The sequence below is a fragment of the Lagenorhynchus albirostris genome, chromosome 9 (genome assembly GCF_949774975.1).
Source record: "Lagenorhynchus albirostris chromosome 9, mLagAlb1.1, whole genome shotgun sequence".
Taxonomy (NCBI): domain Eukaryota; kingdom Metazoa; phylum Chordata; class Mammalia; order Artiodactyla; family Delphinidae; genus Lagenorhynchus; species Lagenorhynchus albirostris.
Window position 1 is genome coordinate 106,601,926 of NC_083103.1, and position 24,167 is coordinate 106,626,092.

Genomic DNA, 24,167 nt, shown 5'->3' on the forward strand with positions numbered 1-24,167 from the left:
TTTCCTCCTGCCTCTACTGGGACCTCACTTCAGGGCTGTCCCATCAGAGGCCCTTCGCCCCGCCTGGCACTTTCTCGAAGTGAGTACCCTGAGCTCCTGCAGACTGCCCCCTGGTCTTGCACAGAGCTATCCTTGGGCACCTTTTTAATGGCCTGACCTTAATTGCATTTTCTTGTGTGTGCCATGGCAGTCAGTGTGCAGTTTAATAAAGGACTTTCAAGCTGCCGGACCCGTTCTTCCCTCCCCACCTGCCTCTCATGTAGCAGAAGATTTTAAGCCTCATTTTTCAGGTGATTGATTTGGTGTGTTTTCCACTTTCTTTCCTGCTGTGGGGACATTTTGTCTCGATGTGTGATCACTGTTTCTGAAGGGACTTTGATTTTCCTGTCCCCTCACTTTCCACCCCGCTGTTGCTGAACCAAGGGGCTGGGCAGCTTTATTCCTCAGGCAGCTATTTTGCACTCTCTGCTTCTGTTGTGCGTTGCTGGTGCTCTAGATTAACCACGGCCAGGGCTCAGGGCCCTTCGTTTCGCACTCCCGTCGGTGGGGCACTTAAAGCGGGCACTTGGGGATGTGTGCGCGTCAGCCTGACATTTCTTTTCTTTTTCCTTTTGAAACTGGAGCACAGGCTTTTCTTCTTTTATTTTGGATGTGATTGCAGTCAGGGGGATTCATTTGAAACGAAGCTATGCCTTTCAGTGTACGGTAGTGGCCCCTTAAAGATGTGGTTTTAGAAATGTCTCTAAGATTCGCGTATTTATGTGAGGATGTAAGGTTCTTAAAGAAAACAAACCTTTGATGATGATTTAGTGCTATTTCTCTTTTGACTCAAAGTTGTCTGCTTAACCTCAATTCTCCATCAATAAACATAACTATAGATATTTTTCACAAGTACCTTTTGGACGTGAGACTATAAAATTATGACGACAATATAAAAATAGAAGAATATTTAAAAATAATAAGAGTGACATAAAACTTCAAGGATGGGGATATCGCACACATTCAGATATGTTCAGAAGTTGCCATGGTTCTTCCATTATTATCCATAAAATCCAATAAAATTTATTAGAATATAAGGGGCCAGTGGCTATATTTTAATGTGAAAACTGTACTAGGATGAGTAGACAGTTCAGAGTTCTAAGTATTAATGAATCACTCCAGCATAACACCCGTCACGCAAACTCAGAGGGTCGGTTAATTTCTAAAGTTAACCTAGCAGCTTAAAACAACAAACGATTTTAGTATTTTCTATTGTACAGGACCTAGTTTAGAGTGCTGTCCGCTTAATGTAGAACAACCATAAGAGGGAGGTAGGACAGCCTTTATTTCCCAAAATTTACAGATGAAGACTTTGAAACTAAGTAACTCATTTAAGATCATACAGCAAGTAGCCAAACCAGGAGTTGAATTTTTCATGCCTCTTACCTAGAGGCAGCCTGGTAAATGCATTTTGTTCTGTATGTGTTTGAATTAAGGCTTTGCTTATCAATAACACTGCCTTTTCTGTTGGATTAGCCTGGATACGACGGCACCGGGAAAACACAAGCCCAACCATGAGTCTGCAGAGATGGGATCAGTTCTCACTGGTAAGGGGGGAGGGGGGAGGCGGGAGAGAGTGGGGATCAGGAACCTTCCAGAGTCTGAGTTCCACACCAGTGACTGCATCAGTGTCTCCCGGCCTCGCATAGACGCCAGGCTGAGCGAGATGCAGCAAAGCAGCAGGGGAGCAGTGGAGAGAACCCCAGGGTGTCATGGGCACAGAGGTGCTTGCATGGGAGCAGCCTGGCCATGGTTCCCCACGTCCCTGAGGGGAGGCGTCCTCCGTGCACTGAGCCCTGGGCTGGGCTTCCCTGTCTCTTCTTCCCCTTCCTTTCAACCCCTCCCCACCTCCTCTGCTCCCTTGCCTCCCATCACATCCTCCATCTGTAGCTCTGCCCTTCTGCAGGCATCTTCAGTCTTCTGCCAGCTTTCCCTTGCCGCCTTTTCTTCTAAATCGTCCTGGCCCAAGCCCCAGGCTCCTTCCCTCCACTTCCCTGGGCCACTTAGGCTCCTATCAAGAGAAACAGCAGGTGTCACACCACCGCCATGCCCCTCTCTTTCAATAAGCTCAGTGTAACCTGCTTTGGAGAGCTCTGTACCAAGAAGTGCAAGGGGCACTGTTCATAGTAAATTAAGTATAAAAGTCTCTATCCTGAACCAAAAATTGACTGTTCACTCTGTATCTGAGGGAGGGACGCCAAATTTCTTGTCCTGGAGCAACCTGCGCCTTGAAAATGGCCAACATCTGGACTATTATTAGATCTCAGGCCAAGCAGGACCCTTGTAAACACTCCGTCCCATTTAGATGTCCCCTTTGGCATATCTGAGACACACAGGGTCTCTTCTGCCAACCTATAAATTCACCTAAAATCTGTGCTTCTCCCTGAAAAATTCTAATGACTGAAAGAGCCGATAACAATACTGTAATTCACGATTATCTCTATTATAAGATAGGGCTTATTCTTTTTCAATACTGACCTCAATTAAGGTGACATTACGAGGGCAGCCTTTCTGCAGCTCTGTTAATCACCATTCACACATCAAGCACAGGGAACTCCCCTCTGCTTTCAGCTACCAATAAACCAATAATAAAACTCCAGCTCCTGGGGGACACATGGCTCCCTTACCTAGGGATTTTAGATCACCCAGGTAGCTGTTATGTTGTTTTTGAGAGGGGAAGAAAACCTATCTGAACAGAAACTAAGAAGGAATTAAGAAGATAACAAAGAAAAAAAGTGAGAAGAAGAGGAAGAATTGGAAGAGAGGGTAAAAATCTCTATTCCAACAGAATCTTCTTCTAAAGCTGTTGATGATTAGGAGAGGATTAGGCAGCTCACATTCCAGCTATATTAAATTAAATCCCAGGCCCCTTTCCTCAGACACACACAGGCCTGAGAACATCAATCCTATCATGACAAAATAGCCCTCGGGAAAAGGAATCCTCCTGGCAGCGTGCCATCCCGCTCTTATAAACTGTTAGCCATGGTAATGAACCAGTCCAAGAGGCATATTAATAATGACATGAAGAGACACATTTATTGTTGATTGTTGAGATGGTGGCAGATTTATTGCCAGCGTGCCAGGAGGGAGGGCCTGGCCCAGCAACGGTGCAATTAAAAACAAACTGAATACAAGGACAAAGAATCAATAATCTAACAGGGCAACTTTTCGTTTGCAAAATACAAATATAAATTAATTGACCTGAACACAGTTGCTAACTGGTCATTAATGTGTGCTTGCTGGCCAATCAGGGTGTGTCATTGATGCCATCATGTTGATTGCAGCGGGCTGGGGGGTGCCCTTCTAGCTGCCTGCCAAGGCTGTCCTCTGGGCCATCCTGTTTGGGGTGATTTCCAATGTCACTAAAAAACGTGGCTGTGTCGGATCTTTCCCCTGAGGCTCTAAATTACAGAATTTTAAAAAAGGTTTCACTAAGAACTTCTTTATTCAGTAGAAATAAATGCTTTTGGTGCCTGCCTATACAGTGATCTGTCCTAAGCATGGGGAGAAGGCAATAAATCCAAGGTGGATGACACACTTTGTGGTACGGTCTCCAATAACCTCCAAATTAGGACATTTACCATTATTGTCATGGATTAGTAACACTTAATATAAATGTGTTAAAGAGCTATCTACATGGTCTTGCCAATTCAGATTGCAATCCCTAAACTGTGACCATATTAAGAATGATAGAGCCAGCTCTGGCTCTTGCTTTCAAGGAAAAATCTAGGTGTGGGAAAAAGTTAGATCCACCAATAGCTGAAATATGAAATGAGAAGTTACAGGTAGCGTAAGGAAGTGCAGGTAAAGGTTTGGAATTCCAAAGAAAGCCTTTGGCTTTGGGGATTTAGCCACTCTAAAACTGTACTGTTCAATATGATGGCCACTAGCAAGTGTGGCTATTTTTAATTAAATTAATTAAAATGAAATAATACTGACAATTCACTAGCCACATCTCTAGTTCTTCTTTTTTTTTTTTTTGCGGTACGCAGGCCTCTCACTGCTGTGGCCTCTCCCGTTGCGGAGCACAGGCTCCGGACACGCAGGCTCAGCGGCCATGGCTCATGGGCCCAGCCACCCCGCGGCATGTGGGATCTTCCCGGATCGAGGCACGAACCCGTGTCCCCTGCATCGGCAGGCGGACTCTCAACCACTGCGCCACCAGGGAAGCCCACATTTCTAGTTCTTAATAGCCCCTTATGGCTAATGGCTACCATGTTGGACAATGCAGATATAGGACACTTCCATCATCACAGAAAGGTCCATGGGACAGCCCTGCTCTAAAGGGTCCATAGAACTTGGATATCCAGAGGAAAGAACATTCAAGACAGATTGTTTGAGAAATGGAAAAGAATGCAGGGCACTGGGGGCAGAGGTTTTACAAGGACAAGTTTGGCTAAGTTCTGTGTAGGATATAAAAATGGAAGAACAGAAAGTAAGAGTGAAAAAGGAGGTCTGACCTTGAATTGTTGAGCACTTGGAAAAGTGATCTAAGAAGTTTTGACTTTACTGTGTTGTCAAAAGGGAGTCATTAAAATTACAAGCAGGGGGAAGTGATATGATCTGGTGCGTGCATCAGGAATATTTAGACAACAGTGTTAAAATGAATTATAAGGAGCCAGAGACTGAGGACGGGGTAGCAATTAGGACGTGGCAGTGAAAAGTCACCAGAGTGTAAGATGTCGCACTTTTATGGTTGTGGTTGTGGGAACAGAAAGAGAATGACTTACTGGACATGACATCTGCTTTGACAGAGAAGCAAGAGAGAAAGAAAGTCAACGCTTAAGCCATCATTTTATACAAGGCTGGTGTGTCCATGAATATAAATGTGAATTAAAAGAGGAGGAATGGGTTTTGGAGAGAAGAAAAGTCCAGTGTGGGACACGTGAAATATGTATGGGACACCCACCTTGAAGAGTTCAGGAAAGAATCGGAAAGAAGAGACTAGAATTAGGGAAGAAATTAAGAAGTAGAAATGTAGATTTCAGAGTCACTGATACAGACTTGATATTAACTCCAAGGAGGAAGTCATAATCACAAAGATACATAAAGTAGGAGGAGAGGAAAAGGTTTAAGGAGGACAGATCCTGACTGCAGAGATATTAGACTGAAGTCCTTTAAACAGAGATAACCTGACAAGGCAAGCATGCGCCTTGTAAATGAACAGGTGTGTCAGTCTGGCCTGAGACTTATTTAATATGGAGGGAATGAAGAGGACATTCCACGTAGAGGTTAAGTGCTGGCTTTCCCTATTGACTAAGCAGAGCTCGAATCACGGCTCTGTACCTCTCAGCTTGTGACCTAGGGCAAGTTCCTCAGCCGCTCTGAGCCTCAGTTTCCCCATTCAAAAAATTAGTAAAATGCATCTCACCCTCTTGGGTTGATTGGGAAATAGAATTAGATCGTGTCTGTAAAGTGACTGCTATGCGTGGTACTCAGGCATGACGACCACGGTTTATAATTATTCTAAGACACATCTCTGACTGCTTTCCTTGTGATTAGCTTACTTCACTTCTATTGCTCTTCAATTTCTGAACCTACAGAGGAGAATGATTAGTGAAGAGAATGATTAGTGAAGAGAACAGTCAAAGGCTTTTTGATACCCTGATGAGAAGCCAAAGTAGGAATAAGTACCAATGATAGGTATTGGTGCTAAGACACTGTGTTTCAGGTAAAACTTGTTAACGAGGGGCTCACAACCAGGCTTTGGAATGCAAGTCAGACTCTTCAAGTATGTGTCTACATGTTGCATGTAGGAAAAGAGCACCACTCTAAACTCGCAGATTACTCTGATGCTAAGCCATGGCTATAACTAAACCTGTGGGTGGTGAAGGCTGAAATCTTAGGTGGGATTCTGACTACATGAGGGTCATGATGAACTTTAAACTACTGGGAGAATTTATGAACATTTACTAACTTACCCTTCTTCAGAAGTGTGACTGCTTCCCCTGCTGACAGCACTGGGAAAGCTCTCTTTGTATTTACTTGCGCTGTTGACAGATGAGGCTCTTAGGACACAAGCTGAGATCACCATGCAAATTGACTAGAACGTAACAGGCATTTCATTTCCTCCTGCATCTCCACATCAGTTATGGTTTTGAGAACAGACTCCATGACTGTTCTGTTTATTTAGTTCTATTGCAAATAAGGCAAATGACAGCTCCAGACCCCACCACTTCTCTTTCTGGCTCCTGTATGTATCCCAAACCGGGTGCCAGGACTGACAGCACCATCTTGGATCATGCCAAGAGTCTCTGCTGTGGCCTCCAAGCAAGCTCAGGCACTTTGATGCACCCACTCAAAGCCAGGACCCTCACACAGCCCCTTACTAGAGGGAGGATGGACCTGCATATTCAATGGAGAGAAGGATGGAATTCCAGGGGCCACAAAAGAAGGAGTTATGGAAACTGCAAAAGCTGTGTGTGTGTGTGTGTGTGTGTGAGTGAGTGTGTGTGTGTGTGTGTGTGTGTGTGTGTGTGTGTGTTATTAGTTTCTAAGCAGAGCAGAACAAAGCCCCATATCTCTCCTCACAATAATGGGAGTAGAGGCTTGATAAAAGGAGAAATATTCTTTCTACAAAATGTGTTTCGTACTGTGTTGTCAGCAGCTAACTACACAGGATGTCATGAAAGACATGATAACCTAGGGGACTGGGGAGAGGTGAAGACCAATCCGATTTCAGCTACAGGACATGTCAAATTCAGACAATGTCTGAGTAACACAATCTGAGGGAAGGGACAGGACAGTTGCACGGAGAGTGTGAGTATGAGTGTGGGTCTCATTCCAAACCCGAGGCTGGGCTAGAGGGAGCCTGCAGGGGGACACCCTTCTTGGGAAGGGCGACTCATGAAGTGCTTTCCTCGGCTGGGTACAGAGGGCATTCTGAGGGCACCGACTTCAATCCTGATTCCTTCTAAGCTGTAATTGCTTTCTTAGTTTACCCAACCCTGAAATTAGGAATCTTAGTATGATATATACACCATCGGATGTGGGTTGTGGAGTTTACAAATATCACGTGAAGCAGGAAAGGAAAGGATGTCTTTCATATATATCTGTTAATAAACACACATACACACACACACAGGATTAAGATTAAGGTGTGCATGTGTGTACCTGAAGGAAATCAATTACATTCAATTGTATTCTTCACCCCAGAATAAGAAGCCAGGAAGGGAACGTCCCAGAGACACAGGTCCGGATGTGAGGAGCAGAGCTCAGGCTGCGGAGGGAGTGTTTTGACGCACAGTCTTGTTCTTTTCCACATTCCCACCCTGCCTCTGTGAAGAGCAAGTGTGATTATAATTTAAAATAGAGGCCGAATAAATGAAATTTATTTCAGGTTGACTGCCTGCTTTTCTTTAGGCCTACAATTATGCATGTTAAGTTAAATAATTATTTAAAGAATATTTGGGAAAAGGGGGGAAAACAGCAGAGAAAAAGAGCTGAGTAACAAAGGAAGGGTTAGAAATAGGTAGGTCCGGGCTTCCCTGGTGGCGCAGTGGTTGGGAATCCACCTGCCAATGCAGGGGACACGGCTTTGACCCTGGTCCGGGAAGATCCCACATGCCACGGAGCAACTAAGCCCATGCACCACAACTACTGAGACTGCACTTTATAGAGCTCGCGAGCCACAACTACTGAGCCCGTGCGCCACAACTACTGAGCCTGCGCTCTAGAGCCCGCGAGCCACAACTACTGAGCCCGTGCACCACAACTACTGAAGCCCACGCGCCTAGAGCCCATGCTCCATGACAAGAGAAGCCACCGCAATGAGAAGCCAGCGCACCTCAACAAAGAGTAGCCCGCGCTCACCACAACTAGAAAAAGCCCGCGTGCAGCAACGAAGACCTAACGCAGCCAAAAACAAGTAAATAAAATAAATAAATTTATTTAAAAAAAAAAAAGAAATAGGTAGGTCCTTGCAAAAGTGTGACACGTGGGCAGGTGTGCCTCCCTTACCTGTTGGGATGCTCCACCAGGTGCCCGGCCCCCATCCGCCCCAACCAGCCTTAGCCAGGCCCCCTCTACTCCTCAACCATCTTCTCAGGAACCACCCTTCTCAGTAGCAGCTCAGAACTTCTATATTTTTTTCACAAATAGTAACATCCACCTGCCCTTTTACTTAGCTATGAGTTAGCAATCTGGCCTGTGAACCCAACACTGGGTCTAGAATTAAAACCCCTTCACTGCAGCACTACTGACAATCACCAAGACATGGAAGCAACCTAAATGTCTATCAGCAGATGAATGGTTAAAGAAGATGTGGTACATACATACAATGGAATATTAGCCATAAAAAAGAATGAAATAATGCCATTTGCAGCAACATGGATGGACCTAGAGATTATCATACTAAGTGAAGTAAGCCAGACACAGAGAAAGACAAATATCATATGGTATCATTTATATGTGAAATCTTAAAAGAATGATACAGATGAACTTATAAACAAACAAAAATAGACGCACAGACATAGAAAACAAACTTATGGTTACCAAAGGGGAAAGGGGGGGGAATAAATCAGGGGTTTGGGATTAACATCCACACTCCTATCTATAAAACAGATAACCAAAAAGGACCTTTTACATAGCACAAGGAACTCAATATTTTGTAATAACCTGTAAGGGAAAAAAATATATATGTATAACTGAATCACTTAGCTATACACCTGAAGCGAACACAACATTGTAAGTCAACTATTCAAGTTAAAATAAAACTCCTGGTGTTAAGGGGTGCTTCACCACTTGCTAGCCAGTGTAACTTGGACAAATCATGTGAGCTCTCTGAATCTCAGGTTCCTTTCTTGGAATGTGGTGATTTTCTGTTCTGTCTCCCAGGGCTTCAGTGAAGAACAATCAGGAGAGACCATGCACTCAGAGGGCTTCAACTGTGCGTGTTTTGATAGCTTTTCCTAGAGATAAGCCCAGTGAAGGGAATTTAAAGCTTTTCGTGGCTCTACCATCTCTGGGCAAGCTTTCACTCTTCCTGAGGTTCAGTTTTCTTATTTGTAAGATGTGACTGTGGAGCAAACCTTTCAGGGATGTTGTGAGGATCAACTGAGATCAGTTTACACTCAATGTGCCCAGTGCAGAGGTTGGCTGACACTCAGCGAAACCTAGGGCTGGACTGGGTGGAGAATCAGACTTCTCTACCTGCTAAACTAAACCTTGGGTACCAAGTAATCTCACCTGAACTGACTCCAGGCTCAAAGTCCCAAAGTCTTTGAAGACGTAGAAATTGCGTAGCCTTGTTCACAGCATTCATCCTTTCTAGCCCTTTGCCTAAAATTGGGCTCAGCAAGAGTAGTTTGCTCCATGAAAGGAAGTGTCTGGCAGTAAACAGATTTTTGGACTAGCCAAGAGAGCAGATAGAGATACCAACAGCCAAGGAGAAAGGATGCCAGATCTTCCTGTCTATCGCTCCCTGACAGTGACAACTACTGTGACACGACGATACCCATACATTCCAGAATGCTGAGGAGTTCATGACAATCAGAGTGACGATGAGATCCTGGATTCTCAAAGGGCCCAGCGTTCTCAGTTACCTCTTAGGGGAAAGAGGTAACATTTGGAATGTGTGTCCCTGGAGGGATGAGCTACTGGTAAGTTAATTATCTTCTTCTTTGCCTCTCCCTCAGCCTCTCTACATCATCTCGTGGGGCTCTGGCACCCCATTCCTGCTCCCCCGCTGCTCATTTTCTTCCTTGAGTTTTGTCCACAATTTCTGCTAGTACAATGAAACATCAGTAGCAGGAAAAAGAGGGAAGTAAGAAAGGATAACTGGCAAATTCCCATGGATCTAGATTAGAGAAACCACCTTGGACGTGGTTGGCAGTGGGGGGTGGCCTGTGGTGGAGTCGCACGGCTGGGGTACAGACCCAGCACAGCTGCTGACTCACAGGGCACCCTGGCCAGTCTCTTAACCTCTGTGAGCTGCAGTGATCTCATGCAAAATGGAGATAACAGTCACTGCCCTGAAGCCTCCCAGGGCTTGTTGTGAGGGTCACATGAGCCAGAGAGTGTGACCAGTGCTGTAAAGTACTAAATAAACACACGGAAGTCATGTGATCGCTGTTAGAACATATCTCTTGGCTTGTCACATGGAAGACCTCATCCCTCTAAGGACCTTTTCCCAATTACTGGCCACTCCAAGTCATCTGGCCAGCCTGACGCATCCCCTGCCCCTATCTGCCTGAAGGGACTTTATGATCACTGCCTTCTTATGCCGCTTCACTTGCTGTATCCATCTGTCCTACGTTCCTTTGACAAACATTTGCTGAATGCCTAGGATCCCTCAGACAGCGTGCTGTGTGGGGCTCCTGCTGGTCTCAAGTAGGAAGAGTTAATCTCACAAAACTTACCTCCTCTCATGCTAGTAAATTCATGATTAATCTCAAACAAACCCCTTCTTGTCTTGAGTTACACCTGTTTCTTAGTTCTATAACACGTGTGTAATGTCTGTGTCTTCTTTATCCCTAAAGCTCACAAGCCTAACACGTTCCTCTCCCAGCGGCTCAGGATCCTAGCTCTGCAATCACTAGTGGGAACATCTAACATTTCCCCAAACTCAAAAAGGGAGGTGATATCCTTTTAATTCTTCCTATTTCAAGATATGGGGATTAATCCTCTCAATGTCCCTTGGATGATACCTCTTGAAGGAAGCTTCTCCATTCCTACAGGGAGACCCACAATCTGCTGTCCTCACACCTTCCGAGTGACGGGCATGACCTCTTGCCCAGCCCATGCCTCCATCTCCTTTATGGCACTCCCTCCCACACAGGGCTGCCAGATTGGTTTTCCTGCCCTGACTAACCTGAGCCCCTTGTTCTGGATTTCCTTAACACCTCGGTACACAGTCACAGGCTCGCCATCACGCACCAGGGACACAGTCACAGGCTCGCCGTCACGCACCAGGGACACAGTCACAGGCTCGCCGTCACGCACCAGGGACACAGTCACAGGCTCGCCGTCACGCACCAGGGACACAGTCACAGCCTCGCCGTCATGCACCAGGGACACAGTCACAGCCTTGCCGTCACGTGGCACCAGGGCCACAGTCACAGCCTCACCGTCACGTGGCACCTTAAAGTTATCCCTTCAGTGGCCAAGATGTACCTTAGGGACCAGTGATGCTATTTTAACCAAAGCAGCTTCTTCCCTCAAAGAGAAGGACTAGGAAACTAATCCCATCAGATACGTGGAAAGGCCACCTTATACACCAGGAAAGGACAGGCTTTGAGGTAGTGTTAGAGCAGCTCTCACTCACTTTGCAGGAAGAGGGAGCAACAAAGCCTAGACCCCATGGGATTGCCCTTCTGCTAATGACACTTGTCTGGCAGAGGTGATGAGGTTGTAACATTCTCAAATGGACAGAAGATAAATAAATACCATACACACACACACACACGCACACGCATATGCAGATAGACAAGTTGCAGCTTGGAAATTTTTCAGTTTTTCTCATTGCAAAATCAATACCCATCAGCAGTTTGAAATTAAAGGCAGGATTAGACCTCAGTTTTATACATGCCTTATTGTATTCCAAAAGCTTTCTACTCGGTCAGATAAATCTTCTTTAAGAGGATTAGGAAACTTTCATTATCTTTAACCTGAACTAACACTAAGTCTGAAAAATTAATCTATAGACTGGACAAAAGCCGACAGCTGCTGGGAAAGAGGAGACTTCTGGGCTTTCTTCTAATTGAGCCGCAGGGTCTCGGCTTCCACCCACTGGAAACTCAACCGATTCCCAAAGGAAGAACAGCTCCCTGAGCTCCTTATTTTAGCCTCTCAGTAAATGGAAAGCCCAGTCCGCTAAGATTTCCAGGAGGAGCTGCTCCCCTTCCTCCTTTGCCCTCCTGATCTCTGCACTGGATTGCCTGGAGCTACAGAAGTTGCTTGGCCTAAAGCGTGGAGACTTGAGGACGTCACCTCTGGAATGAGGGACTCCACTGCCCTGCTTCTTGCCTTTTCCTAGAGTCTTCTGTCCCAAAGCTCTGAGACCCCACTGGCTTTCACATCCAGCCCCAGGAATTACTCCAAGCTTCTTACGAAGAGCATTATCCCTGAAGCTCTGTACCACAAGCCCTTTATGGCCTGTATTGGCTTTGACAGGCTTACACCGTCTGTCTTCTTCCCTGAAAAGTGACAGCCCTGTTCTGCTTGAGTCTGTTTCTGTACAGAGCCTGACAGTTCTTTTTTTCTTTCAGTGACGAATTTCCTGAATTTGAAGATAACGTTGTTGTCAAGGCCACGGAGGTGCCACGGAGGCGTCACTTCCCATGCCGAGAATTTCTGCTCCTCTGGAGCCAAGCCCAGGTGGCAGGCGGGTGGTGAGAGCTTGAGCTCCCTTGTTTTCTGCAGACATCCCCGCTCATCTCAGACGACTGATCTCAGCGAGGGCCTCCACCAGCCTCTGAGGAGAAGCATCAGCTGTGACACTTGTCTTTATCTCCAGATGGCAGCCCGTCTTGTAGCTCCCAAGCAGATCACCCCCAAGCCATACCCCTAGTGGGACATGGATGGAGAACAGACACAGCGGAGCAGGCAGATGTGGGAGTCTGGGAGCGTGTGGGTGAGAGAAGGGCTTAGAGGCTGAACGGAGGCAATGTTTCAGCACTATGGCAGCACCAGGGCCTGCCGGGAGCCAGGGCTGTAGCAGACAGACCTCTGGCCCAGCTCAGGCCATTACCACGCTGTGCAGAGCCAAGGCCCCTGATGCTCTGCTAGCAAAGAACTGTTCCAGACAAAAGAAAAGAACGGCCGCCTTGATTTGCACACGTGACCAAAGCACGAAAAGACTCTAACCCCTACTCAGACTTCCCATGTAACCATCTGAAATGAGCAAAGCTATATTTTTTAGAAAGGCAGGGATGAGGGAATCCATATTAGCTAAGCGACAATGACATACACATTTCAGAAACTGAAAAAATATAAAACCCACTGGATCAACTGCAGGTGGGATCTGATGAAAGGCAGTTACTGACACTAAGTCACACACAGGGACTCTTTCTGAGCTCAAGGCATGGCCACAAGACATCAGCACAGGGGACACTGAGAAAGGTCCACTCAAACCTCTCCTTTGGTGGAGGAAGGATATGTCATAGGGGGATGGGAGCTAGTCTGCTCAGCACCTCATTGCTACCATGAGTGGATACCTGATAGGACTTGCTTTACATAGTGATGGGGGCAGTTCGACATAAGGTCATTTGCAGAGCTGCCTTGTCTTAAGACGGTTCCTCAATTCTCTTGACTGCTCTCTGCACAAGTTTTTAATTCTTAACACTTAATAGTTGGTATCTGAGATTCTGACATTTCTTCAACCCCATTTTTCTCCTACAAAGTAAAATTCAAATGAAACACTCTTAACTACTATGCCTGGGTTATAGTAATTCAGACTTTTAAGGGAGAATGGGAGAGAATGTTAGGGATTCCCCCTTTTAATTATATATACTTATTTCCAACATAGACCTGGAGATAACATTTTGACTAATATCCCTCTTGACTTCAACTCCATTGTGGGGCTAAAAGGGTGTACACGGACTCAGCAGCAATGCCAAATGGCGCACAGAACCCCTTCTGGTACAGACACAACCACCAGCTATGCAAGAACAGTCATGTCACACGATTTCACATCAATATTATTAACGCTTTATCATGAAATAAGCCTCTGAACAACAAGAGGCGCGGAGAGTAGTACCGTATCCATTTCCTAATGTATCTTTTCCCAACTACAGAGTGCTAAGTAACTAATATCTATATAACATAGTATAACATAACATCATATAACATCGTACAACATAATATATATTTCTAATATATCTTTTCCCAACTCCAGAAAGCTCAAACATGCCGAACAACCCATTAATGGCAGAAGGACCAGAGAGAAAACGGAGAAACTCCGTAAAGATACTCAGCACTTAGTCAAGACCCCAGCAGGTGGAAGGAATCCAGGACAGACACTCAGTCTCTGGATTCTACAGAGGAAACGGCCTTTTGTGTCTTTCTACAGGAGTAGAAGGACAAGCTGAGATCATGCTTCCCCTGCCTCACTGAGGGGAACATGAGCCCGCTGGCCGGGCCGCCTACCTTGCACGATGAGGTGCACCCGGGAGGTCTTGGGGTGGTTGTCCGTCTGCACGGAGCAGGTGTACGGGCCCTCGTCGTACACGTCCACGTTCTGGATCATGATGCTGTACTGGGTTGGCGTGTTAACCAGGATGATCACACGAGGGTCTATGGACCACTTGTCGTTCCCGGCGTAGAGGATGGTGCTACGGTTCAGCCAGGCCACCCGGGTGACCCGGTCATCTATGGTACACCTGTGAGTGAGGGTCGGGGAGGGGAGGGAGGGAGAAAGTGTTCAGAGATTCTGTTATAAACACAGCTGCTGTCACTCAAAGGGTAAATGAAATAACATAGCCCAGTGCTAAAGGGAACGAATTATTGATAAAACTTCCTAAATAGAGGGCAACAGTGGCCTGAATCCTCCTGAAGAACCGATGCTACAAAATCATTTCTATTTCATTTAGGAACATGTTATGTGAATATCTTTGCTGTATATTTGCTTTCCATCTTATTTTTTCCCTTAGGCTTCTATGAAAATTAGTTTATATTTCTCGAGCACAGTTACCACCTTGTGGGAGAAGTGGCCCAGGGCCAGAGGGGAGAGAGAGTGCATCAGTATTTCAAGTAGGTCACCAATAATCCACACAGCAAATGCTTAACTTGTTGTTAGGTCAAAAATGGGACATATTTACCTCCAGACCTCCCTCGTGTTCATCATCTCCTGTACCCCTAAGCCGCCCAAAGCCCTCCAACTGCAACTGATAACAGAGTCTTGAAAGTCACGGTACAATGCCAGCAGTCTTTGAGGCAGTCACGGCTACCTCTTAAGATTTCAGGAGAGGGAAGGAGAAAGTGGCCAAGCAGACCACTACCCCACATACCCTAACCTACTCTTCCCAACAGTCAGAGGCTATGAATGGAGGCTACGAGCAAATGGAATTTGCTTGTCGGTGTGTATGACCTGCAGGTTATCGGGTTTAATGCAGAAATAAATGTGCCTGCTGGTCAGGAAGAAAATTTGCAAATGTGTCCCAGGAACTTAGAACGTGTGGGTGGAAAACTGAGAAAAGGAAATCCTTGAGAAATCGGAGCTGTTCAATGAAGGGCATGGTTAAAGGGCCCCAGGTGTGTCTACCCCAGTACTCAGTGCTCTAGTCAGAACCTGAGTTTCAGTATCTTGGCAAATGAAAAGGTGAAATGACACCTGCTTCCCCGAGATGTCCCACCAGAGGGGGTATGAGCAGTGCCTCCTGAGGACCGGGAACGTGAAGTCAGCACCTTCAGGTAGGGACACAGGGAATAAACATGGCCACACCTCACCAGGTCTGCTCCCACCTCGACCTGGACCAGGGCTCAGGAGGTGGGAGCACCAAGGACACCGGCCATGGGGAGACACGTGTGTTTCCCTTGGCAAAGTGAACAGCCTGACATAGCCTGAATGGTCCAGGGAACAGAAGGATACTGGAGCACCAAAATGACAGCTGCCACTGAAAGGGGTGAGCGCCCAGTCTCGAGAGGCCCTCTCCCTGATGGGCAGGAGGGATAACAGTAAAACTAGCTTCCGATCAGAGGGGTCTGCTATGCACACGTCCACCTGTCATTCAGCAGGTGCGGGCAGCCTCGAGGTAGGGGTGGGGTGACCACTGGGTGCAGGAAGGAAGAGATTTTTCTCTTCTATATGTTCTTTATTTTTTACAACCACAGAAGTAAAATAAACATGTATAAACATGTAAACGAATACAACACAAAGAAGCCTAAAGGCCGAGCTAATCTTTCTCTCCACCCAACTCCCTGCCTGGATGTCGTCATTTCAGTGACAGCCTGTTATGTCTTCCTCACCTTACTCCTTACAGACATATATTCACATACGGAAAGGTTGTGTTGATTTGGTTTTACCTAAAACAGAATCATACTCTAATATTCTTACAAAGCTTTTATTTTAACTTGGCCACAGGCATCCCTGCATACCTGTACTTATACATCTAATTCTGTAATTATTTTGCAGATGCGTCTAAGATCAGTGAGGTGAGTTCTGGGGACCCAGCTGCATTTACCTAATGGTCCCTGTATTCAGGTATCATTCAATGACTCCTTCCCACCTTCACGGATGCCTATTTGGCATAAAGAAAAACTGAAGTCATCAAAAAGTCTACAAATCATAAATGCTGGAGAGGGTGTGGAAAAAAGGGAACCCTTCTACAGTGTTGGTGGGAATGTACACTGGTGCAGCCACTATGGAGAACAGTATGCAGGTTCCTTAGAAAACTAAAAATAGAGTTACCATATGACTTAGCAATCCCACTCCTGAGCATATACCCAGAGAAAACACGAATTTGAAAAGATACATGCACCCCAATGTTCACTGCAGCACTGTTTACAATAGCCAGGACATGCAAGCAACCTAAATGTCCATTGACAGAGGAATGAATAAAGAAGATGTGGTATGCACATACAATGGAATATTACTCAGCCATAAAAAAGAATGATATAATGCCATTTGCAGCAACATGGATGGACCTAGAGATTATCATATTGGATTGGCCAAAAAGTTCATTCGGTCAGTGAATTTACATTGTTCGATGAAATTCTTGGTGAAAATGAAAAATATATCTTTTATTTTTACTTAAAACCGAATGAACTTTTTGGCGAAACCAATACCAAGTGAAGTAAGCCAGACAGGGAAAGGCAAATATAAGATATCACTTATATGTGGAATCTAAAAAAATGATACAAATGAACTAATTTACAAAACAGAAACAGACTCACAGAAAATAAACTTATGGTTACCAAAGGGGAAAGGGGGGGAGATAAATTAGGAATTTGCATGTAACATATACATGCTATTATATATAAAATATATAAACTACAAGGACCTACTGTATAGCACAGGGAACTATACTCAGTATTTTGTAGTAACCTATAAGGGAAAAGAATCTGAAAATTATATATATGTATGTATAACTGAATCATTTTGCTGTATGCCCGAAACTAAAACAACATTGTAAATCAACTTCACTTCAATAAGGAATAAATTAACTAAAAAAAAAAAGAAAAACTAAGGTCATGTTGTCTCCTCCACATCCTTAGGGCCCTAGCTTCACTTTCTGTGCATTTTTGTTCCTTATACAGCAACTGTCCATTTCCCTTATGAGGACTAAAGCCCTAATGGACCCTCTCTGCTCCCCACTTTCAAAAGCATTTCTTAGGAAAAAAAAATATGATTAAACACATTCATTCACTCTCAGTTGCAAATCACTGATAAGAATTAACGTGCCAACTTTCTTAATAACAGCTGTATTTCCATGAAGATTGAATCCCTGTTTGAATGACTCCTAAAGGTTAAATTCCTACTGTACAGTTTGGCCAGCCTGGAAGTAGATGGTAAACTAGACAGAGTAAAGGGTGTTGTCTCCCAGACCCTGGAACCACACACACCCAGGTGACAGTGCAGACAATATGCTTGCTTTTATTTTGGTCAATTCTTTGCACATTTTAAGTTGACATAATATTTTTAAAGTTTAGGTAATAGTTGCAAAGGATGCATTTTTGGTCTGTGGAGATTATTCACATTTTAAAATTAAAATGTCATAATGGGGCTTCCCTGGTGGCGCAGTGGTTGAGAGTCCGCCTGCCGGTGCAGGGGACGTGGGTTCGTGCCCCGGTCCGGGGGGATCCCACATACCGCGGAGCGGCTGGGCCCATGAGCCATGGCCGCTGAGCCTGCGCGTCCGGAGCCTGTGCGTCCGGAGCCTGTGCTCCGCAACGGGAGAGGCCACAACAGTGAGAGGCCGCGTACCGCAAAAATAAATAAATAAATAAATAAATAAATAAAATGTCATAATGTCCCTTTATATATATCTCTATACGAATTTAAATACCATAGCAATTTGATACTCATGGTTGTCTACTTTCAAAATTCATGAACAAGCTCTTTTTTAACAGCCATAAAATGTGCATTGTTCCTTTTCTAAACTTGAACTTGTGTATCTATTATATATCCTCTGCAGGATTTTATCCTGATATAATACTTCAAGCATATTTTATGCTTGAAAATCTTTTATTGATCAGCTATCATATTTATTTGCAACAATATATATATAGTATAGAGATTGAAATTTAAATTTCTTTCATGTTCTGTGACCGTAAAGCTCTGAATAATATTTTCTTTTAGAATGAGTTATCATTACAAGGATAATACTGATAAAACAACATAAATATATTATACATGTGGTTAAGTAATAATTAAACATAAGAAGTAAACTTTTACTGGAAATATAGCTCTCAATGGGATAGATGAGGCTTTTCTGTTTATTATACCATCGATAAATATCATTATACTAGAATGAGAGCTCAGGATCAATTCTATTCCTATTTTGCTTTGAAAAAAAAACAAGTTCACATAAGCAAGGAGATAGAAATGAAAACCTTGTATAGCAATGTCACTCAATTCTTTGAACCTCTTCCAAGATATATGCCAAAAACCACATAGTAATATAGCTTCAAAAATTATTTTAATGATCTCACAGCTGACAATTCAATTAATTCCTCCTTCAATTTCTTTTAAAGCAATGAATTGGAAAATACCTGACTTGCAAAGGGCTTTGTAACCCAGTATTAAATTCATTCAATTTCTCAGTATCTGGACAGTATATTGCTAACATTTTACTAGGCCTTATCAAATGACTGTTAAAGATGTGTTATTCTGTCACTTAGAGGCACTTTGTTTAACCCAATACGCTGAGAAAGGTGGGGAAAATTGAAATACTGTTTATTTTAATATGCCAAATCACCCTGCCCTCTGTCAGAAAACATCTCTATCTCTCTGGATTCTAATTCCAAGACAGAGAAGGTACCAGTTTTGCCATGAATTCATTACTGACGAAAAACTGTGCCATTTCCTCGAGGACTTCTCTGCTTTACTTTGGTGGGATTCTCCCTCAGGACTGATACTCTGTGTGATGACAGATCGGTAATAGCGGTGGAGGTCACAACGAAAGTAAAGGAACATTCTCTCCCGGACAATTAAAGTGGGAGCACTCAGAAAGGACAAACAGAACTACAACTCACACACAGGTCTTTCTCAGGCAGATGCATTTTAGGACATTTTAGACCTTGAAAATGTACTTCTTTAGATACATTTCCTTGTGTTAAGACCTACAACTGCAGGTTGGGGGTGAATCGCACCGGTTCAAATTGCCGCAGGGTCTGGTAGGGGCTGACTTTGAGGCAGGGCAGTCCAAATCCACCCTCTGGTCAGCACACACTCTCAGTGCCCTGCCACACAGCCCTTGGAAAGCCTTGTGTACCTCTCGGTGGACGTACCCCGGATGGATGACTAAGGTCCAATGCACCTGCTCTCAAGCCTGGGCCTCATTAGTGGGCATGGAAAACACACAGAGGGAAGTAAGTCCATCTCTCTAATGGGGCAGAGCTGCTTCGCTGAGTCTACACAGCCCTAGGACCTAACAGATGACAAAGACACTTAGCAGAAGGATTCTGTCGGTAGAGGACAGTTATCTGCCTCTTAATGCTTCTGTGCCCCAGAAGAACGCGTCCTTTCAGTGCTTCCAGCTTTCCTCCATCACTACAGGGTCCTTTCACCATCCTCTGAACAGCAGGAAGAAGAGCTCAGAAAAGGACTTAACATTATGCTTAAGTATTGTTCCAAACCCCGCTCCTGCCCTGCTGGCTGTGGCTACGTCTTGGACTCCCTTTAACCGGAAGCCCACGAAGGAGGGTTTTTAATGTTAAATAAGGGGGAGCCAAGAGGAAAGTTAAGGAATATTAATGACAGCTTTCCAATTTCTTGAAAGCCCTTTCAGGTATTTAAAATTCTTACATTCCAAGCTAACCCTGCCTACTGGCCCAAATACGACAGAACTCAAGGCACCTCTACTGGAACGTCTACAATTACACAGTGAGTGTTCTGTGCCCAGCACAGTTTAAGAACCTTCCGTATATTAAATCACTTGATCCCACAGCTACCCTCTGAGAGACACTCTATCACTGTCCACATTGTACAATGAGGAACAGACAGAGACGTTCAGGACTCCTGACGTCCAAGCCTGGCACCATTGTAACCGAGCAGGACCCCATGGGGCCTTCCCAGGACAGGCCTTCCCCCATCCTCTGCTTTGCTCCTCTCTGAAGTACCTAGATAATAGTGTTTGATGCACATTTCCTGAGTTGTTTTGCAGATGTAAACCTTCCCCCCTCCAACAAATGGAAGATGTTAACTCCTCGGGGACCTTGAGCACATAGCCCCAGGCCTCCTGTTGCCTAAGGACTGACAATGTTAACCCCTGTGACACCACCCTGCTGCCTCACCATCAGACAGTCGGAGAATTGTGCACAAGCTGATCATAAACGTTTCTCTGCTCCAAACTCCGAAGTTTCAGTTTGTTTGGCCTCACTGTGTGGTGGGCCCACAAACTTGCGTTAACACCATCAGGCAGGGGATTCAAACCTGGGCAGCCTGGCACAGGGGGTCCCTGTACTTCAGGGCTTCTTCTTAATAATAATAATAAAAAAAAGTGCTTGTGGTTTGAGAACCCAAGTTATTAGGCCAGCCAGAGTTTCCCTCAAAGTTATGGTACTTATTTAATCTTCTCATAAGTGATAAAACAGCTTTGGGGAACAGGAAGAACATTTGGAAGTGATTTTTTCACATCCGTAAACCACCTCTAGCTATGTGTGAGGAGAGGTGTGGAGATAAGAATCAGAAAGAGCAAAGGAACACCTGAAAGACAGTGGAGGAAAGGGGTCCTGCTTGCAAAGCGTCATGTCCAGCTCCGCTGAATATGCAACGTGGGATTAAGGTGCCCGGATTGGTTTCACAGTTAGGGGAAACCCATGCCTTAAAGCAGTGGTTTTCAAACTTTGCTGTGCATCAAAATCACCTAGAGAGATTTTTAGAACACAGATCGCTCAGCCCACCTCCCAAGACCTTCCGTTCAGTGAGCTGGAGGTGGGCTGAGGATTTGCCTTCCTAACCAGTTTCCAGGTAAGGTCAGAGATGCTGGTCTGGGGACTGCCCTTTGAGAACCACTGCCTCAAAGAAACAAGACAAAAGACACGCAGGAATTCAATCAAGATAACAAAGTCTTCCTGAAAAGTGAACTTGGCCGGCTTTCTTGGTTTTGTTTGTGGTCGTTATTTTGTTCTCATTTTTATATTTTGCCTCTGAAAATACAAAACTAAAAAGTGCCACGATTCACACAACAGTATTTAATGAGTGTCTCATGTGTACCAGGCGACGCTGTAGGAGCTGAGATGCCTGAAAGAGGCAGACAAAGGTCATGCCCTTTGAGGCTACAATAAAAGCACCTCAGTAAATAGGTATGTTGCTTTCGGAAAATGGTAACCGGTGAAACCGAAAGCAGGGCAAGGAACGGAGAGGGCCGTGGGGATTGGGAGCATCCTTGACGGAGAGAGAGTACTCCAGAATGCCCCACTGCGCCTGCTTGCTAGATGCTCATGTCTTTATCATCCGAAATCTGAACGCAATATGACGCGTGTCTGAAGATCAAGTCTGCATTAAAAATAAATGTCACATACACAGATTAAAAATAAATCTCACTTACACGTACAGATAGCTGCAGGAACACTTAGATAATCTGCAGAGCTGGAGAACAAGTCTTGGAAACCAGCCTAACAAATGGTGTGTCTCCTTTACAGATAACTTTACAGATTCTGTGTTCAAAGAACTGACAATTGGCATTTTGAGAAACTGAAGTTAACTAGAAAATGCCTTGGTATTGGGATAATACCTAAATTATATCGCATTGCCCCTCTGCCTTCATGCATAGTACACAGTGGCAGATAGAATTTAATCACTAATACAGACACATTGGTCTATACCTCTTTGTAATGTGACGGTCTTCTTCACAGAATTTCCAACACTGGATTTAATCATATACGTACTTATTCGTTAGGCTGTAAATAACTGTCTCAGTGGTCTTCACTTTGTATCACCAGCACTTCCCAACGGTCCACCTGGCAGCTAGGAGGTGATCAGCATATACTTATAATGATTAAAAGATGTTGGGACTTCCCTGGTGGTTAAGAATCCACCTGCCAAAGCAGGGGACAGGGGTTCGAGCCCTGGTCCGGGAAGATACCACATGATGCAGAGCAATGAAGCCTGTGTGCCACAACTACTGAGCCTACGCTCTAGGGGCCGCGAACCACAACTACTGAAGGCCGCATGCCTAGAGCCCATGCCCTGCAACAAGAGAAGCCACCGCAATGAGAAGCCCGCGCAACACAATGAAGAGCAGCCCCCGCTCGCCGCAACTAGAGAAAGCCCACACGCAGCAACAAGGACCCAACGCAGCCAAAAATAAATACATAATTAATTAAATAATTTAAAAAAAAGATGTAAGATAATGTGTTTCAAACTGACATAAAAAGAACCCACATAGGATTATAGCTAATGATACTGTATCATATCCTTGAAATTTGCTGCGAGAGTAGATCTTAAATGTTTTCACCACAAAAAAGAAACGCTACGTGATGGGATGGAGGTGACAGCTTACTCTATAAAGGTAATCATCTGGCAATAAATAAATGCATCAAATCAACATGCTGTACACCTTAAACTTACACGGTGTTATATGTAAATTCTATTTCAATAAAGCTGGGAAAAAAGGACCCACATAGGTGAAGTAGATGTCCTTGGAGATACATGTATGTGTGTATCTCTCTACAAGTCTTTGTAAAAAATTTTTTATTGGAGTATAGTTGATTTATAATGTTGTGTTAGCTTCAGGTGTACAGCAAAGTAAATCAGTTATACATGCATATATATCCACTCTTTTTTTTTAGATTCTTTTCCCATATAGGCCATTATAGAGCACTGAGTAGAGTTCCTTGTGCTATACAGCAGGTTCTTATTAGTTATTTATTTTATATATAGTAGTGTGTATATGTCAGTCCCATCTCTCAATTTATCCCTCCCCCCCTTATCCCTTGGTCTATGAGTCATTTATACACACAAACACACACACAAGGTCCACAGGTCCTCTGCTGTAGTTTTTAATTCACTGTTTTCATTTTTATAATACTCTGTACAAATATCACGTATGCATGTTGTGGATGTGGTCTGACCACAGTTAGATTTCAGTGTTTGGCCTCATGTCTGTCAGTACAAGGGCATCAGTGAGTACTTCTTTCATTGTCTGAGGCTAATGAGAAGCGTATGAGGTAGACTCAGAGTGTCAGCAAGGCGTCCCTGCCAAGGAAAGCTGCGTGATGCCAGAGCAGTGGGGGCCCCCAAAGTTTCAGTGAACCCAAGTGGAGGAGACCTCAGGCATCAAGGGCACATGGTGAAGTCAGAGGGGTCCTTACAGCAGTCAGCACCATATCCACACGCAACTTGGAAACTGATTTGAATAAAGCATCACCTGCCCCACTGACGCTGAAGACTTTAATTGTATTAGTTTATATGTGTGTGATCTATAATTTTAGATTTTTGAGTCACAGAAGGGTATAAGGTTAAGGCATTTATACCTAGTTTCATGATTTTAGGTACTTAACATATTAAAAATAGTATTACCACTGGGAATCCCTGGTCACCTTGTCTCTGCCCACCCCTGTCCCCTGCCTGAGAAAATGATCTTCCAGAAAGTTTTCAAGTTAAGAAATGCTGAAAAACGTAAAAGGGATGAATGGTAAAACCCCAAAATGCATTTCTTTGAATTTCATTTTTAAATTTACACACAATATTAGTTTTGTGGTTTTTTTGCTTTTGTCAATTGCCTTTTTTTAAATAAATTGAGAGTTAACTGATTTTCATTTAAAAACCTTACATGTATCAAAATATATTAATAATGCTAGTTCAAAAAATGGGAAGAAGGCGATCTTGCTTTAGAGAATTCAAGGACCAATAATAAAGGAACGTTTTAAAGGCAAGGAGAGGAGGGAAGAAAAAATGAAAAAATTTTAGACCAATTCCTAAGGTATGCTAAATTGCACCAAGCTGTTCTCCTGGGAAGCTTTAATGACTCAGTTATTTCCTGAGTTACAAATACAGCCAAGTCTAGAACATCAAGAAGAACCCTAAG

At 44.3% G+C, this 24,167-nt stretch overlaps 1 protein-coding gene across 2 annotated transcripts in view; it reads right to left on the reverse strand.

Moving 5' to 3' along the window:
- The window catches only part of OPCML (opioid binding protein/cell adhesion molecule like), a 500,180-nt gene that overhangs the window by 210,031 nt on the left and 265,982 nt on the right, over nucleotides 1-24,167 (reverse strand). For both annotated transcript variants that reach the window (XM_060158022.1, XM_060158021.1), the window contains exon 2: nucleotides 14,125-14,357. In XM_060158022.1, coding sequence (XP_060014005.1) covers nucleotides 14,125-14,357 — 233 coding nt within the window. The remainder of the gene's footprint in view (nucleotides 1-14,124; nucleotides 14,358-24,167) is intronic.